The sequence below is a fragment of the Myripristis murdjan genome, chromosome 11 (genome assembly GCF_902150065.1).
Source record: "Myripristis murdjan chromosome 11, fMyrMur1.1, whole genome shotgun sequence".
In the NCBI taxonomy this organism is placed as follows: domain Eukaryota; kingdom Metazoa; phylum Chordata; class Actinopteri; order Holocentriformes; family Holocentridae; genus Myripristis; species Myripristis murdjan.
The window spans coordinates 31,210,816-31,230,980 of NC_043990.1; the positions used below are offsets into that span (position 1 = coordinate 31,210,816).

Here is a 20,165-nt window from a genome sequence, read left to right on the forward strand (position 1 = left end):
TAAATATTTTGCAGACTCACTCTTTATGTGTGTACACACATTTGCCCATGAAAGAGAAAAGTGATACAAAACATATGCACATACACAATTATTTTTTCCATCCAACAAAAAAATGTTGCTACCAAAGTTACCATACCAAAAATCTACATCCTAGAAAAGAGCACTAGGAAATGCATGGCTTATTGCGAGACAAGGAGTTCAAAGTATTTCTCTGAAGCAATGTGTCTCTGTCTGAACGGCCTCTTAGGTATTCAGATTATTAGTGAGCTTGTCCAGTGAAGAGCATGCCAAAATGAAATGTGGAGACGTTCCTGTAAATGTATCAATAATATTTTGTTTACTGACCTTTGAGTCTCCTCAGAAGTGCCTTGTCCTCAGTCTCTATAAGGGGGAACTCCTCTCTTGATGGGCAGCTGAACACAACAACATAAAAAATGTTAGCAGTAATGTGATGTGCACTGAATGTGTGTGTGTGTGTGTGTGTGTGTGTGTGTGTGAGAGAGAGAGAGAGAGAGACAGAGAGAAATATTTCACCTTGGTAAAATGTTTTTTAATATTAAATAGGCAAGTAATTGGCGCACTGGTCTGTGCCGAGCTGAGCGCAGCACAACGCTGGCGCTGGCACCTGTGCACACTGTGCCCAAGTTGAAAATTTTTAACTTGGGTGCAGCACCCTGTGACGTTACATCAGCGCGTCTGCGGATTTTGGCAGAACGGCAAAACAACAATGGAGGAAAGGGCCGACATCATATTAAATCCTATGGTTTAAGAATGGGATGTCACTCACATTCATATGCATATCAAGGCAGACGAGTGAATACTTTTGGCAATATAGTGTAGGTCCCTGGCTGCTGTAGATGTGACAGTGCAGTGTGGATGGCGGTGGCTACTGCATCCTCTGTGGATCTGTTCCTCCTGTACGCAAACTGGTGACTGTCCAGTGTTGATGGAAGGCAGGAAATGATGTGACTCCGGACCAGCTTCTCCAGGCACTTTGTGATGATTGGGGTTAGTGCCACTGGTCTGTAGTCGTTGAGGCAGCTAATGTTGGGTTAGGGTTAGGGAGGGACTATGATGGAGGACTTCAGTCACGGTGGGACGGTAGACTGAATTAAGGACGGGTTGAATATGTCGGTGAAGACTTCTGTGAGCTGGTCTGCGCAGTCCTTAAGCACACATCCACCAACACCGGGTGGGGTCTGGCAGCCTTCTTTGGGTTCACTGCCCTCATGTTCCTCCACAATGATGGAGGAGCCGCTCTGGGCTAGTGGCTGTAGTGCAGCTGCCTCCAGTGGCTTTACCTTAACGCGGGCAAAGAGATGGTTGAGCTTGTCTGCCAGCGCAGGGTCCCCGCTGGCAGCCGTGAGGTTAGGTCTGTAGTTAGTGATATGCTGGACCCCCTGCCAAACCTGCCTCGTGTTGTTAATAGGGTTGGGAATCTCTGGCATGAGGCGGATTCGATACATCTAGATACACGGGTTATGATTCAATTCAAAAACTATATATTTTTAATACAGAACGATTCGATACGATTCGATATGGTTTAAGAACGATATGATTAGATGCAGAGTAAAAACAATACGATAGTTAACATTTGTTGATGTAGACCGGGCATCACGAAATGGTGGACCGTGGTCCGGGCACGGACCCAGTGGCGGTTCTGTCCGGACCCGTGACAACAACAGAGCACTTTTTACTTCGGATCTTTTGTAGCACAGAGGAAATATGCTTCTCAAACACTCGGTATGTAGTGTTAGTGTATGTTTATGAGTTGTAGAACATAATAAATTATCTTGAAGGAGTAGATGTTCACCAGTAAGTTTGACTCCAATAATTTAACAATATGTTAAATAATTTAACAATATATTAAATTATTATTTGTTTTAAAAATGTAAATTACTTATCAAACAGACCTAACAATTCAACTACCAATGAATGAGCAGGAGTATGCCTGTGATAACATAGATTGAATATGAAAAATAAGCCAAAGTGATACCTCTTCTCTGAATAGACAAGCTAAGACAGTGTGCTGATGTTAGCCAGTGAAAATAGAGTGGAGTGGCAACTCTTCACTTTGTTACACAATCTATTTCAGTGCACTGCTGTAGCCTGGAAATTTTCTTTGCCTTTTGGACTCGTACGGTGCCAGTGCAGTTGTTGTAATTTTTTTCTTGGTGGTGCGGGTGCAGGCGAAACGACTGGAGGGGTTGTGCCACCCAGATTTGACCTCACAGGGCGCCAACCAGCTCCGCGCTGCGCCCTCGCATCCCGCGATCACATACACATGAACGGCTGCGGTGGCCGAGGTCTGCGCCGAGCACGTGCTATGTGAAAGCCCCTTAACATTACGGAGCATGCGCGAGAGTCCTTTCATGAGCTCTCGCGTTGTTTAGAGATGAAAACTGTAAAGCCTCAGGCAACCGACTCCCAGTCTCGCGATATCCGAGACTGGGAGTCTCTACAATCGATTCATCTAAGGATTCATGGCTGATTCGTATCGATTGAGAAGTCTGTTACCGACACAGCCGTATCTCTTGCCTGTAAAATCGATTATCCGGTCATATCGGTTAATCGTTTCCAACCCTAGTTGTTACTGCTGAGGTGGTCCTCCAACTTCCTCTTGTAGCCTGACTTGGCTTGTGCCGATTACAGTTGTTGTCCACCTGGCAGAAAATGCACTCAATGAGCAATAACTCACACACAAACAACAAAACATACAACAAAACAAAGCACTTAAAGGGAGATTATTGAGCTGCAGCGTATGTGTGCACAGCCATCTTGAATTGGTGGTCAGTGTTGGTTCTGCAGTGCCAGAGGATGCTTGGCCTCCTCACTGCAGCTGCTCAGGTGGTGCCATTGGGCCTGTTGCAAACATGCCTGCTCCAGCATTGGTTTGGAAGCCAGAAGATCAGGCTTCCCAGTGACCAGCTGAAGAGACTTGTCTTCGGGGCGAGCTTAAGTCAAGCAAAGCAGGGGTGGCATATAAATCTCCTCAAGTTGGCGGCAGTTTTCCTGGCTTTGAGGCCATTCGTCCCAGTCGTATGGGGACGTCAGGTCATGGTGAGGACAGACAGCACGGTGGTGGTGTCCTACATCAACCGTCAGGGCAGAGTGAGATCTCCATCTCTGCATGCAAGAGTGCAGAAGTTGCTCTTGTGGGCTCAGTCCAACAGCAGCATGTCCCTGAGGGCATTTTACCTCCCAGACCTAAGAATGCAGCAGCACATCTACTGTCCCGGGGTGGTCCCCATCCCGGTGAGTGGTGTTTGCATCCACAGATAGTGGAACAGATATGGCTTAGTTTTTTTTTTTTTTTGGTCAGACGTGGACCTCTGTCACAGAGGACAACACTCACTGCCTCCGTCACCTCCACTCTGTATGCGTTTCCTCCCCTGCCCCTCCTGCTGGCCTTCCTCTGGAGGGTGAGACTGTTGTGTGCTCAGGTGCTTCTTGAGGCACCAAACTGGCCTCAGAGACCTTGGATGGCCAAGATCTATGAAATGCTGGAGTGCGACCCATGGTGTCTACCACTTAGGCAGGATATGCTGTTGCAAGCACAAGGCAAGATATGGCATCCGGAACCCCAGATGCTGAGGCTTCATGTATGGCCATTGAACGGCAGCAGTTGCATGAACTTGGCAAGTTGTGGCAAATGGAAGGTGTTTGTTGGCTGGTGCCTGGCAAGGGGAGAGGATCCTCTTACTTGCCATATCTCTCTAATTCTCTCCTTCCTCCAGCATCTTTTTTCCTGGGGGAGCTGAGTGTATGCTAAGGGTCTAGCTGGCTTCAATTTCAACAGCTCATGAGAACTGTGACGGTTTCTTTCCTGGAGCACATCCACTGGCTGCGCAGTTTTTGTTCGTTTCCTTTAGATCTGCTGTCATGTATTGATTTGCGTCTTCTCACTTGGAAGACAGCCTTTCTCTTGGCTATTGTGTCAGCCAAAAGGGTGAGTGAGTTGTCTGCTTTTTCAGTGGCTGTGGCATGTCTCCAGTTTGGGCAGGAGGACAGGATGGTCCACCTTCTTCTAAACATTCCAACCTAAGGTTTTGGCTAAGGATTTTGTCTCCAAGTCTCTAGTGCCGGGGGCTTTCGATCCTCCATCTCATTGTTCTCAAGAAGCTGAGAGGCTTCACAATCTATGTCCTGTCCGTGCCCTCTGGGCCTATGTGGGCCGCACTGAGTCCCTCTGCAAGTCGGACAGGCTTTTTCTGTCCTTTGGGGCCCCTCCATTGGCAGGCTTGTTTGCACCTAGCCTATTGGATAGTTGATAGTTGATTGCCCTCGCTTATAAGGAGGTGGGGGCAGACCCGCCTTTGGAACTTATAGCTCACTCAAAAAGGGGCATGGCAGCTTCGTGGGCCCTCTTTTGGGATGCATCTTTGGATGCTGTGTGCAGCACAGCTGGATGCAAATCCTCATCAACCTTTGCTAGGTTTTATCAGTTGAACCTGGCCTCATCAACTGTTCTCGCAGCAGTTCTTGCAGTTGCTGTGGATGCTTAACTATAAAATGCCATCATTATTTGTTGTTACCCTGTTTTTGGAGGGTCACTTTTTGTTAATGTGCTGTTCTCTTCTTGGCAATACAGTGCTTGAACTTGACTCATTGTGTTCTGTCTTTTACTAGCATGTGAATGACACCTCCCATGTATGATTTCATGGTCTATCTTGGTTGATAGTTCACTCTCCTTGCAACTCATTTAGTATACTGTTGTCACATTGTTACAGGTTGCTGAAATGAAATAAAATGAATGGATACATATGTAAACATGGTTTTATTAATGAAACTGAACCTGTAACCCTTCTCTGTCACTCGGTGGTGAAGGTTGAACTTGCATTTTCCCTTCGAGTCAGTAGAAAGTGGGAGAGCGTGTGTGTGACCTACGTTTATATACTGTACGGCGGTTGATGTCATACTCACAGATGAGGGTTACTTTGGTATAATGCATTGATCTGAGGGTGGCAGTCACATGGTTACAGGTTCATTCTCATTCATAAAACTGTGTTTACATATGTAGACAATCGTTTTAATCCACTGAATAATAATTTTTCACTTTTTCTTTAAATTCTTGATTAAATTATTTGTTAGTGAACTGTACACATAGTCTTAGTTACATTAATTATAGCTTCTTGTATTTTGTAAAGCTATTGTTTTTATACTGTAATATTAAAAGCAATGTTTATCCATATCCGTTCCCTTCCAAACTGAGGTCATGAGCTGTGTTCTTTCATCTAGCTTTTGTAGCATTATCATCTTCTTTATTTGTTGATAAAAATGTCATACTTCTGGGACATGTGCAAATTGTGCAAATTCCCTCTGTGCAATAATCCATATCTTGTGCAAATTCCCTCTGTGCAATAATCCATATTTAATACCATACTTATGTGCAATAACCTATAGTGCAATAACTCCTGTCCATGTTTGCACTTGTACATATTTTTTATTTTATTTTATATATATTTATATTTATATTCCTTTCTTTATTTCTTGACTATTTGCTCTTTTAACTTGTACACTTGGAGTGGGAGTTGTTATTGTAACAAAAAGTAATTTCCCCCTGGGGATCAATAAAGTATTCTGATTCTGATTCTGACATGTGGGACTTGTGTAAACAATTACACAAAGGTGTCTATGTGTGTTTTGTTGAAATGTGTCACATCATGCCATTTTTACTACAGGTGTGTATGCATGTTTCTGTGCACCCACTTGCTGACAGTGCGCTGAATGTGGCGTATCCACATGTTCTTATCCTCCTTTGAGGCCGCATGGACCTCATACATCTCGGGAGGGGAGGAGTCACTGATGAGAAACATGCCACGCTCCTGATTAGCTATATCCCTCACTATCAGATTCTGAAGGGAGAGCACTGAGGGTTTGTCCTAATGTTAGACAAGAGGGAAGAAGGACAACAAGGAGAGAGAGGAAGAGAGAGGAAGAGACAATAGGAGTGAGGAAGACAGAGACAGCATGTCATCTTTTACAGTAGTTTCTGAAACAAATGTTTCATATGACACTCAAGATTTCAGCCCTGTCTACACACACACACACACACACACACACACACACACACATACACACACACATACATACAGGCATACACACATACATACATATATACATACATATATCAAGAGATGTAGAGGTCAGGAGTCTAAACAGGATGTTCTCCACTGAACCATCCAAAGTCTGCTCTCAGTAGCAGAGTAGTAAGGTGAGAACAGACCCACCCAGGGCTGAGACTGAACAATACTGGAAAAGCATATGGGAGAAGGAGGCATCTCATAACAACAATGCAAAGTAGCTGGCAGATCTGAGAGCAGATCTGGGCAATCTTCCAGGACAAGAACCAGTAACCATCATAATGGCAGACATCCATGAAAGAGTGTCAAAAATAAAGAGCTGGAGAGCACCAGGCCCTAACATGATCCACGCCTACTGGCTAAAGAAGCTGACAGCACACCATGGACGCCTAGCAGCACAAATGAACCAGCTGCTAATGGATGAAATCCACCCAGAGTGGCTGCACAGAGGAAGAATCCGTGTATCATTCGTTCTTTCTATTTCCTCTTGTCATGTCCTCTTCTTTTAGAGTCACACGCTTTGGTCCTCGAAACAACACGTAATAACTATCCATGGTGGGGTGATCAGGGTGGCGGGACTGAATGCACCTGGCTGCTGTGATCTGCTGTGAGCTTCTGGGTCACATAAACCGGACCAATTAAATAATAAAATCAAATTCAGTCCTGATTCCCGTTTTTCCATTTCAAATTTTTGATCCGAGCCTAAAATTGAACTATGAAAAAACAGGCATATTTTGGATTTTGGTGTTAGATTAAAAAAACAAATAACAAAATAACCAGTCACTTTTTCATTTTTTAATTTTTGATTGGCAATTGAAAATAGAAAGAACGAATGATACATGGATTAGGAAGTCACAAGGAAGTCAGCCACAATCAAGAACTCGATGAGAATGTGGAGGACAACTCTAGAATCTAACTCCAAGCCAACTGCACAAGTTAGCATCATTTGCGGCATGCACCAAGGAGATGCCCTGTCCTCCTTGCTGTTCTGTATAGGCCTAAACCCCCCTCAGCCAGCTTTGGATACTGGTTCCAGAGTGGAGCAATCATCAGCCACCTCCTCTACATGGATGACATCAACCTGTATGCCGGGAATGAGCGAGACATCAACTCACTGATTCACATCACCAGGCTCTACAGCAATGACATCAGAATGTAATTTGGGCTGGATAAGTACGGTAGGATGGTATCCAAGAGGGGACAAATGGTCGCATCTGAAGGGGTTGAACTACCCAAAGGCAACATAGCAGACGTGCAGGAAAGCTACAAATATCCTGGAATCCCACAGGCAAATGGAAACCATGAGGAGGCCGCAAGGAAGCCACAACCAAATACCTCCACAGAGTGAGACAGTGAGGAGGAGGAGGAAGAAGAAGAGGCACTATCATGGAGGGACGTGCCTCCACATGGTATGTACCACCGACAAATAGTAGAAGTGGCTGATATTGAGAAAACATACCAGTGACTGGAAAAGGCTAGACTGAAAGACAGCACAGAGGCATTAATAATGGCAGCACAAGAACAGGACCTAAGCACAAAATCCATAGAGGCCGTGGTCTACCATACCAGACAGGACCCCAGGTGCAGGCTGTGCAAAGATGCCCCTGAGACAGTACAGAACATCACAGCAGAGTGCAAGATGCTGGCAGGTACAGCATACATGGAGTGCCTTAACCAAGTGGCTGGCATAATATACAGGAACATCTGCGCCAAATTGGGGCTGGAAGTCCCAGGATCAAAATGGAAGACTGCTCCAAAGGTGGTTGAGAACGACAGAGCCAAGATCCTGTGGGACTTCTAGATCCAGACAAATAAGCTGGTGGTGGCTAATCAACCAGACATTGTGGTGTTTGACAAACAGTAGAAGAAGGCAGTAGTGACAGATGTAGCGATCCTGAACGACAGCAACATCAGGAAGAAGGAACACAAGAACCTAAAAAAATACCAGAGGCTGAGAGAAGAGCTAGAAAAGATGTGGGGAATGACGGCAACAGTGGTGCCAGTGATAATCAGAGCTCTCGGGGCTGTGACCCCAAATTAGGAGAGTGGCTCCAGCAGATTCCAGGAACAGCATCTGAGATATCTGTTCAGAAAAGCGTAGTCCTCGGAAGATACGGCACAGAACCCTCAGACTCCCAGGCCTCGAGGCAGGGATGGTTTTTCCTATGGGCAATGTGGGCAACTGCCCAGGGCGCAATCTACTTGGGGACACATGAGAAAAAAAAAAAAAAAAAAAAAATCGCCAGTTTTCTAGACTACCGTATTGACCCGCAAAAAAGACGACCCTGATTATAAGACAACCCCTCTTTTTCAAGACCCTTTTTTGGAAAAATACTTTTTATATAAACAAAATCTTGTTTGAATAAAAAAGCCACTGGCTGGCATCAGGCGAGCAGGCCGCGGCACCGGCCGGCATCAGGTGGGTGGGCCGCAGCATTGGCCAGTACCGCACCCACCCGGTCAGGTCTGCCGGACCTGACACAAGAACGCTTGTGTCTCCTGGACGCACCTGGACACAAATTCTCATTCAATGTTTTTTCTTTATTTTTACTACTTTCTACATTGTAGATACATACCGAAGACATCAAATATATGAACCAAGATAAATGGAATCATGTAGCAAAGAAAAAATTGTTAAATAACTCTAAATATGTTTTATATTTTAGATTCCTCAAAGTAGCCACCCTTTGCTTTGTTGGCAGTGCTGCAAACCCTTGGCCTTCTCTCAATGAGCTTCATGATGTAGTCACCTGAAATGGTTTTCACTTCACAGGTGTGCTTTTTCAGGGTTCATTTGTGGAATTTCTTGCCTTCTTAATGGGGTTGGTACCATCAGTTGTGTTGTGCAGAACTCAGGTAGGTACACAGCTGACAGCCCTATTTGACAACTGTTAGAACTGTTAGAGTCACCAGCCTCAGAAATCGCAAGTTAACAGAACCTCAGATTAGAGCCCAGATAAATGCCAAACAGACACATCTCTACATCAACTGTGCAGAGGAGGAGCGCAAATCAGGCCTTTATGGTCATATAGCTGCTAAGAAACCACTACTAAGGAAAAGCAACAAGCAGAAGAGATTTGTTTGGGCCAAGTAACACAAGGAATGTCCATTCCTTGTGTTTCTTGGTCCAAACAAAGTGGAAATCTGTGCTTTCGTCTGATGAGTCCAAATTTGAGATCTTTGGTTACACCCGTCGCGTCTTTGTGCGACGCAGAATAGGTGAATGGATGGTCTCTACATGCATGGTTCCCACCGTGAAGCATGGAGGAGGAGCTGTGATGGTGTGGGGGTGCTTTGCTGGTGACACTGTTGGAGATTTAATCAAAATTGAAGGCACACTGAACCAGCATGGCTACCACAGCATCCTGCAGTGACATCCGGTTTGCATTTAGTTGGACCATCATTTATTTTTCAACAGGACAATGACCCCAAACACACCTCCAGGCTGTGTAAGGGCTATTTGACCAAGAAGGAGAGTGATGGAGTGCTGCGCCAGATGACCTGGCCTCCACAGTCACCTGACCTAAACCCAATCAAGATGGTTTGGGATGAGATGGACCACAGAGTGAAGGCAAAAGGGCCAACAAGTGCTCAGCATCTCTGGGAACTCCTTCAAGACTGTTGGAAAACCATTTCAGGTGACTACCTCATGAAGCTCATCGAGAGAATGCCAAGACTCTGAGGAAATGTGCCATAATTTGAAATTATTCGGAATCACCGAGAACCACAGAGACTGAAGGCTGATGGAAGATATCTAGAGATATCTATCTATCTATCTAGATAGATAGATAGATAGATAGACAGATAGATAGACATAGATATATATGGATATAGATATAGATATATAGATATAGATATAGATATAGATATATATTAGTGGCTGTTTGTGTGTGAGTCCTACCAGGCAGGGGAAGATGTATCTCTGGTCTTTCTCCTGCAGGAACACCAGGATATCAGTCATCAGTAGGACCTGTACATCTATTGATGTGTACATACACACACACACACACACACACACACACATACAAACACTATTTTCACATCAGTTCATAGAGTAAAGAGAGTGAGTATATGCAACCATATGCCAAGTCTTATCCCTTGATTAATCCTAACTCTGTAACTTAAAACCATCTAATCCATATATTTACAAAGGGAGGAGGAGGTGCTGCATGGCTCTAATGGTTCATAATTTATTTATTTATTTATTTAGAGAGGACAGTGCACATTAATTAACATTGCTGTAAATGTGCCAGTGTTAGCCAGAGGCTAGTTTACAACCGCAGTCCTCCAGTATGATGTTAAAGAACCATTAAAATATACAAAAAGGGACACAAGGGTCATAACACATAAAAACACTGACACAGGAGACATAAAATTTAGAAAACTGACACAGGAGACATAAAATTTAGAGCAAGAATACAACATATCCATGTGGGAAACAGAGACCGGCAGACAATGACACTAAAAGAGAGACAATCAATTATGCAATTAAATAAAATTGGCCAAGATGAACTGTCAGGGATGGATAAGTGAGATGGAGGTGCAGCAATGCAAAGACCAGAGCAGGGTTTCTTGTTGGAGTTGTGCTAAGATGGATTGAGAAACACAACGAAAACAAGGACATACAGTGTAATAAAGTGCTACAGTGCTCATGGAAAGTGCTGCAGTGCTCATAAAAGTTGCTGACGTTAAGGGTTAGCTGTCAGAGGTGAGTATATGGGATGGAGGTGCAACAATGCAAAGACCAGAACACAATTTCTTCTTGAGAGTTGTGCTAAAATGAATTGAGAAGAGGTAATACATATGTAAGGTGCTGCAGTGCTAAAATGAATTGAGAAGAGGTAATACATTTTTGAAGTGCTGCAGTGCTAAAATGAATTAAGAAGAGGTAGTACATTTGTAAAGTGCTGCAGTGCTCCTTATAGTTTATCCATGTCACTGCACATGTCCGTGAGGGAACATGTGCAGCGACATGGAGAGCCATGTACATTCAGTTATCAATGATTACAGGTCTGTTTGGACTTGAGCCAGTCTTTTAAATGCCTTTTAAAAATAAGAAAAGCAGAGCAGTCTCTTATGGAGGTTGGCAGGCCGTTCCAGATTTTGCTGCCTCTGACTGATAGAGCAGACTGTGAGAAGGAGGTATGCCTAAATGGAATTGCACAGTCTCCTCTTGTAGTTACTCTAGTATTGGTACCGCTGGTGGATTTACGTTCAAGAAACCGACTCAGGGGTGGAGGTGCAAGTCCATTCAAAATCTTATACACACAACATGCAAGTTTAAAGGTGATAAGACTGTCAAAACTCAGTAGATGATGGCATGTAAGGATGTCACAGTGATGATAAGAGAATGATTTTTTTGTCAAAAGCTTTAAGGGTTTTTTTTATAGAGCAATTCAATGGGTTTTGAATTTTGCAAAACAACAGGTCTTTTAGAAAAAGCCATACAAACTGTTTTTTGCGTATTTAAATACAGACATGAAGTAGTGAGCCATTCTTGAACATTGGACATGACAGATGTTAATGTCTTAGACGCCTCACTATAGCTTTTACCGTGAGTGAGGACAACGGCATCATCTGCATACATCTGGAAATGGACATTGTCACACACATCTGGTAGGTTGTTTATATACAGAGAGAACAATAATGGCCCAAGTATGGAACCCTGTGGAACTCCAACAGAACAACTGAGATAGGGGAATTTAACATTATTAATACAAACACATTGTTTTCTGTTTGATAGGTAAGATCTGAACCACTGAATAGCTTCTGCAGAGAAATTAAAGCGGGATAATTTAGACAGGAGGACCTGGTGATCCACCGTGTCAAAGGCCCTTTTCAGGTCAAGAAACACTGCCATGGCATAGGGACTGCTGTCCAATAAGTGCCTCACCTTTTCAGTAAGCATGCAGGTGGCTGTTTCCGTGGAGTGCAGGGCTCAAAAACCAAACTGCTTATGATGCAGAGGGGTGTGACCTTTATCCAGGTGTTTGGTGATTAAACTGACCATCCACTTCTCAGCCACCTTAGATATAATAGGGAGAATGCTTATGGGCCTGTAATTTGTCGTATCAGTTTTGGCACCCGATTTAAAGATAGGTGTAACCATAGCAACCTTCCACTGTGATGGGATGATACATTGACTGATTGACAGGTTAACCAGATGTGTGAGTGGTTTTACCAGGTGGTCGACATGCGATTACTATCCAGCCCATAAGCATCTTTGGCTTTTGAGGTTGATTTCCTCCAACCTAAAAATAGGGAGGTCATTTCTGATAAGACACGGTGTGCACATAGAACGTTTAAACAGTTGCACAATTTGAGTGACAGAACTTATGAAGTATGCATTTAGTGTTTTGGCAAGAGTGAGGGGATCTTTCACTAGAGCATCATCCATTTTCAGTTCAAGGGTATTGTTGGTTTTGTTATTTGGTCTGCCTGTAAGTTTATGATACAGTCCCAGACGTTTTTTCCATTCCCTTTGTGGCTCTCTATTATGTTTATGTAAAATTGTGCTTTGGCCTTTCTTAGGATTTGGGTTACTAAGTTTCTAGCATGGGAGAATGGTTGCCTGTCCGTGGTCAACCCCAAATTTAGTGACTTTTTGAGAAGTTGGTCTCTTTTTTTCATTAAGTTCCTACAGTGGTCATCAATCTATGGTAGGGTTACCCTCTGCCCTTTTCTATGGCTCCCTCTTCTAGTGAAAGCTTCCATCACTACAGAAAGACAGAGCAGCCAGAATCAATGCCATCACACAAAAAGATTTCATCCCACTCAAGACGCTTTAAGGCTGCCACAAAATTTTGTTGAAGATTCTTTGGGGTAAAACTGGCAAATGGTTGATTTGATATAAGTCTTTCGGTAATGCAGACAACCATGGAAACAACTAATGCAGTACGTTTTTGAATGAAGCAAAATAATTTATTACTTGAGCAAGGCAACTAAACTTGTCATTGATGCAATGCAAAACTCCAGGCTGACAACAAGGAGTTATCGGCGAAGACGGAGGATCTCGAAAACAGATCTCGCCGAAATAATTTACGGATCACTGGTCTGCCAGGGCGAGCTGAGGGGTGAACAGCGGTTGCCTTTATGTCAAAGTTTTTTGTTGACGTGTTGCAGGATGGCTCATTTACCAACCCACCCGAGCTGGACAGAGCGCACAGAACCTTGAGAGCTAAGCCCGCGGAGGGAGAGAGACACAGACCCATCATCGTGCATTTTCTGTGGTTTCAGGAGAAGGAACAAGTCCTCGCAATTGCAAGGAAGAAAGGCCAGCTCATGCATCAAGGAAACAAGATTTTTATCTTTCCAGACCTGAGCAATGCAGTCGCTAAAAAGCGAGCCACGTTAAACTCTGTCAAGGCTAAACTACACCAAAAGGCTATCAAGTTTTCTCTCCGCTATCCCACTGTGCTCTGTGTCACCCATCAACAAGTGGAGCATAAATTCAACACAGCGGAGGATGCAGAGCATTTCATCAATAAACACCTGACCGGCGACGACTAAATGCCATGTCACTGAACGGAAATGTTCAGCAACCTTACAAGGCAGAAGGCTCGACATTATCAGAAAGATGACAAGCTCGGAAAATTGGACAGAACTGTACAATGCGACGTGACATCTCCTCCTGGACCTGTGAACTGAATGCTTCTTTTATTATTATTATTATTATCATTATTATTGTTGTTTATTTTATTTTGTTTTATTTTATTATTTTTTTGTTTTATTTTATTACACCTCACCTGTCCACCGTTGCACACGTCGGGACCTTATTATTGGAGGATAAAGACATTTCCTTGAAAGGACATGCGGATTTCTTGCTTTGACTGTGTTGGACCATGAAAGCCCACTTCTGAGATCCCATATGAGTACAAAGAGGTAGCAGAAAGGCCTGAGTGCTGATTAATGGGGAAATACCTTTAATAAGCCTAGCAGTAAAGAAGATAAACCAGTTAAAATAACCTTTACGATTGTGAATCTGTAACCTGTGCGTAACTCTTGTGCGTTTTGTTAGTTTTTGGATGAGTGTGTGTCGGTTCAAATGTGAGCACTGAACTAGGTATGCCGTGAACGTTTAAACGGTATAAGGGGATTTCACGAACGCAACGTGGTGAAGTAAAATTATCTAAAATTCTCCATTATAATAACTGCCAAATGGTCAGCTATGGTTTGTGTCAGAAATTCATTACTACAGTTCGTAGTAGTTTTGTTTTTGTTTTTGTTTCTTTCTCTCTCATCATAGAAATTATTCCGCAATCTATGCAGGGTGCTGAACCTGATGTAGAGTTAATTGCAGTGTTACGTTTGTTCATTTAAACGCTCTTAGACTCTCTACCACTAGTAGATAGTAGAGTGCCTGGGTATGTTCTTCCAGAATTCAAGAAGTGTGTTATACCTGCAGCTTACTCCGTTTGGGGGAGTGAGCATAGGTGGAAGGGTAGGTGGGTGGGGGAGGATGGGGGCAAGGGGCTCCGTTTTGTTTTTTGTTTTTTTTTTCTCTGCTTGGGATGTATATGGGTTCATTCTACAAGTAACAATCACTCTCAGATTTAGAACACTGTCTCTCATATGACTAATGACAATGTGAATAGGGGTACAGGACGCACAGTCCGACTAATCTCTTGGAATGTGGGGGGGCTCAATGGGCCTGTAAAAAGAGCAAGGGTATTTTCTCACCTTAAAGATCTTAAAACAGATATTGTTTTTCTGCAAGAGACTCATTTACGTACCATTGATCACCAGAGACTGAGTCAACCTTGGTTAAGCTCAATCTTTCATTCTAGACTTAATACTAAAACAAGAGGGGCAGCAATATTAATTAAGAAAAATGTGCCTTTTAATCCGGTTGAAACTATTTATGACAATAACGGGCGCTATGTAATCGTGGCTGGTATTCTATGTCAGCAACCAGTGGTGCTGGCAAATGTGTATGCCCCTAACCAAGATGATGAAGAATTTATGAAGAAGCTTCTTTCATCAATACCAAACTTACATTCTCATTACTTGATATTTGGGGGAGATAAGAACACTGTGATAGACCCCCTCTTGGATAAATCAAACCCCAAAACTAAAAATCTTTCTAAAATGGCACAGACTTTATCACATTTCATGAAACACTACAACTATATTGATCCATGGCGATCTTTGCAACCAACGGATAAACAGTTCTCCTTTTTTTTCCCATGTTCATAAATCTCATTCTCACACAGATTATTTTGTTATGGACAGAATGCTTTTTTCATCTGTGACCTCCACTGAATATTTGGCAAGGGTACACTCGGACTATTCTCCCTTAGCTTTAGACCTCAACTTTCAATCTCAACCTAGAGGATTCCGTCCTTGGAAATTTGACCCTACACTTATATCAGACTCTCACTTTTGCATCCATATCACTCAATCTATACATCTGTTTTTAGAAACCAACCAAATTGATGACATTAGCCCCAGCTTACTTTGTGAGACTGTGAGGGAGCTGCAGGAATCCCCTCACTAAACAGGTGCACGGTTACCTTATGCACACCCTAAGCACATCTATTTAAATACACCTGATTAAGATGTATTGTTTGTGTAGTTTTTGTTGATTGTGTCGATCTGCTAAAGATGGATCCTATTTAGTGGATTGCTACACTAGTTGGTTTACTTTCAGATGTTTACTTTATTTATGCTGTTGGATCTGGTTCTGATCTCTCTCTCTCTCTCTCTGAGGTGATTCCAGAGATCAACATCCTCATGGAGGCACGCCCATGAGAGTGTTCCTGATGAGGGTCTGGTGTGCACAATCAGCCTCATTGGATCAAACCAAGTTGACTGAAGAGAGAGGGGATATTGGGAAGGACTTAGGTTATGTTGGTTTATTGTTTAGTTCTAACGATTTGGTTAACTGCCCAGTGCAACATTTAATTGTTTATATTGTCTTGTGGGTGAAGTGTGTAAAAGGACCTGTACCCATTGTAAATATTGTATATAGTAATGGTGGACACCACCCCTTTGTATGTTGCCGGTGGTAGGGGATGGGAAATATACACTATATTACCAAAAGTATTCGCTCACCCATTCAAATGATCAGAATCAGGTGTCCTAATCACTTGGCCTGGCCACAGGTGTATAAAATCAAGCACTCAGGCATACAGACTGTGAAACAAGACATTTGTGAAAGAATGGGCCGCTCTCAGGAGCTCAGTGAATTCCAGCGTGGAACTGTCATAGGATGCCACCTGTGCAACAAATCCAGTCGTGAAATTTCCTCGCTCCTAAATATTCCACAGTCAACTGTCAGCTCTATTATAACAAAATGGAAGCGTTTGGGAACAACAGCAACTCAGCCACGAAGTGGTAGGCCACGTAAAGTGACGGAGAGGGGTCAGCGGATGCTGAAGCGAATAGTGCAAAGAGGTCGCCGACTTTCTGCACAGTCAATTGCTACAGAGCTACAAACTTCATGTGACCTTCAGATTAGCCCAAGTACAGTACGCAGAGAGCTTCATGGAATGGGTTTCCATGGCCAAGCAGCTGCAGCCAAGCCACACATCACCAAGTGCAATGCAAAGCGTCGGATACAATGGTGTAAAGCACGCCGCCACTGGCCTCTAGAGCAGTGGAGACGCGTTCTCTGGAGTGATGAATCACGCTTTTCCATCTGGCAATCTGATGGACGAGTCTGGGTTTGGAGGTTGCCAGGAGAACGGTACATTTCAGACTGCATTGTGCCGACTGTGAAATTTGGTGGAGGAGGAATTATGGTGTGGGGTTGTTTTTCAGGAGCTGGGCTTGGCCCCTTAGTTCCAGTGAAAGGAACTTTGAATGCTTCAGGATACCAAAACATTTTGGACAATTCCATGCTCCCAACCTTGTGGGAACAGTTTGGAGCGGGCCCCTTCCTCTTCCAACATGACTGTGCACCAGTGCACAAAGCAAGGTCCATAAAGACATGGATGACAGAGTCTGGTGTGGATGAACTTGACTGGCCTGCACAGAGTCCTGACCTGAACCCGATAGAACACCTTTGGGATGAATTAGAGCGGAGACTGAGAGCCATCAGTGTGTGACCTCACCAATGCGCTTTAGGAAGAATGGTCAAAAATTCCTATAAACACTCTCCTCAACCTTGTGGACAGTCTTCCCAGAAGAGTTGAAGCTGTAATAGCTGCAAAAGGTGGACCGACATCATATTGAACTCTATGGGTTAGGAATGGGATGGCACTTCAGTTCATAGTATGAGTAAAGGCAGGTGAGCGAATACTTTTGGTAATATAGTGTATATAGTGGGGGATTGTCATTGTTTTTTGGGCTAGATGTTAGAGGGGAACCCATGCCTCTCCCTACCCTTGTGTATGTACCCGTTTACCTGCTGGAATTAAGTAAAAGACAGAACTCTGCCGCAAATTGGGTGCTGTGTTTATTCCTGCTGGCTGTGCCTCTCAGTAACCGCTGCCATTCCTGGCTGAGTAGGGATAAGTTTACCTCGCAAACCTTACAGAGACTCTGAAGGCGGTCATTAGAGGCAAGATAATTTCATATTCTGCACATATAAACAAATCAAGAAAAGAACAAAAACAAGAGTTACTGAAATCAACAGCTGATCTAGATAAACGTTACGCATTGACTCCAACTGCAGAATTGAACAAAGAAAAAGTTGAAAAACAGACAGAATTTAACCTACTATCAACAACAGAGGCAGAGAAACTATTACTCAAATCAAGAGGCGTCTTATACGAACACGGAGAGAAGGCAGGGCGCCTCCTTGCACACCAGCTGAAGGGTAGGCTAGCCTCGCAACTGATTACTCAGATAGAGGATGCCTCTGGTCAAATAACAACTGACCCGCCTGGGATCAACGACACGTTCAAGTTCTTTTACTCTCAACTCTATAAATCAGCGTCACCAAATGATAATAATGAAATGTTAAATTTCTTTTCAAAGCAAAATATCCCAAACCTATCAACTGAAGATAAAGACGGGCTGGATGCTCCGATTAATATAGCTGAAATAACTAAAGCCATTACACTGATGCACAGTGGAAAGTCCCCAGGGCCCGACGGCTTCACTGTAGAATTTTTCAAAAAATTTTCCAAACGGGGGCGCTAGAGTGCACATTATGGTGTAGATGCACTTTTCAGGGCTCCCGTTCGCCATTTCTAGATTCAAGCAATATAACATTTCTAAACAGCTTATACCCGCTAGAAGATCAAGCATTACGTTCGCCTTCCATCTGTGCACTGCATCTGGAAACCAGGAAGAAACAAGAACAGCTGCCTAATGTCAAGAAAGCAGCCACTTCAAACCTAGCGCGAGAGGCTTATGCTAAACCTAACATCGTGGGTGTTGGTGCTAACGAGGCTCCACAGCCATCTCCGCTAAAGGTAACGGCAAACACCGAGACATCTGCCATCCTCAAGGCTATAAACGAGATGAGTAAAAGGATGGAGGACTGATTTAACAAGTTGGAGGCGTCCCTGCAAGCTACCCAGTCTGCCCTGGCCAAACATGACACTCGGATTTCTGCTGTGGAGGCGGCTAGCAGTGACCTTGACACCTGGCTGACCGAGCTAAAACAACAATCACTGCAGCTGGAAGCCAAGCACAAATCGCTCCAGGAAAAAGTCATCGACCTCCAAGCGCGCTCCATACGCCAGAATATAAAAGTGGCGGGACTGCCAGAAAGAGCTGAGGGTAAAAACCCAGTGGACTTTTTTGCGAAGTTCCTGCGCGACCTGCTGGGTCCTGTAAACTTCCCCACCCCGATGGAGGTTGACAGAGCACACAGACTCGGACAACCGCCCGACACCGCAGCACGACCCCGCATCATAATAGCCAGGATTCACAGCTTTCGAGTGAAGGAGAAAATACTGCGGCTGGCACGGGAGAACTCCCCGCTGACCTATGACGGGGCATGGATCCACATATACCCCAATTATCCGGCGGAGACCATGAAGCGGCGTCACCCATTCAAGTCACCAAAGGCACCGACATCGACATGATCTTCAACACCCCAGAAGACGCCGATCGCTTCCTGCTCGATTACCGTGCTGCTGAGGAGGGGTGATGTCTTTGCTCCAGACTGTCTGATTCACGCCGGCTGCTGTATCATGCTGTGGCACAGACCTACAGCTGTAGGGTAATGTTACAATACTGGACTGTTGTTAAAACATAGTTGTTCCTTTCCAGTGTTCCCTACTCTCACCAGACCATTCTGCAAAGTGCCTGGCTCCTTAATACTGAGTAACACTAAGTGCCAGATGTGTTTGGTTTTGGTCATTTAGTGCAAACAATTTGCATATACATGTTTTGACATTTACATATGTGCCTTAAATTTTTGTTACAGAAATGTTTTGTTGTTTACTATCTGATATCGGAGGGGATGCCGCTTTTATGTTAGCTAACGTTAACTAGCGGTTTTACTGGTTAGTTGTTGACTAGTATAGGACCCCTGTAGACAGCATGTGCATTTTCTCCCGCTTTGTTTGGGAAAGTGGGAGTTTGGGGTGGGTAAATGTAAGTTCACTTTATGTGTTTTTCTGAGTATCCCTGAGGTTTTTTTTAGTTGGGGCAATTTTCCATGTTACTGTACATATAATATAATTTTCACTTTTCCATGACTCCTAGAGGTAAAGATGAGGGTATCAATTTGGTCAGCTGGAATGTTCGTGGCTTGGGTCATTCAATTAAGTGTTCTAAGGTTTTTGCACATCTCAACTCTCTTGTTGCTGATGTGTCGTTCCTGCAAGAGACTCATATTAGACCATCTGAACAGAAGCATTTATGTTGCAGCTGGGCAGACCAAATATTTCAATCCACGTTCTCAAGTAAAGCTCGAGGCGTTGCAATTATCATTTGTAAAAACATACCTTTTAAACACATATCAACACTATGTGATCCGAACGGTCGATACATCATTGTAACAGGACATCTCTAGTCTATTCATGTAACACTGCTGAACATTTATGAGCCTAATATTGATGATGCAGCTTTTTTCAGAAAAAACTTTGAGAAGTTACCTGACCTCTCAAACACAAATTTAATAGTTGCTGGGGACCACAATGTAATACTTGATCTCCATCTTGATAGGTCACCTAGCAAAAT

At 43.7% G+C, this 20,165-nt stretch overlaps 1 protein-coding gene across 2 annotated transcripts in view; it reads right to left on the reverse strand.

The window, feature by feature from the left end:
• arhgef2a (Rho guanine nucleotide exchange factor (GEF) 2a) overlaps positions 1 to 20,165 on the reverse strand; it is a 236,014-nt gene that overhangs the window by 71,222 nt on the left and 144,627 nt on the right. For both annotated transcript variants that reach the window (XM_030063618.1, XM_030063619.1), the window contains 3 exons: positions 9,985 to 10,061; positions 5,710 to 5,882; positions 346 to 413 (listed from right to left, as the gene is read on the reverse strand). In XM_030063618.1, the coding sequence (XP_029919478.1) occupies positions 346 to 413; positions 5,710 to 5,882; positions 9,985 to 10,061 (318 nt within the window). The remainder of the gene's footprint in view (positions 1 to 345; positions 414 to 5,709; positions 5,883 to 9,984; positions 10,062 to 20,165) is intronic.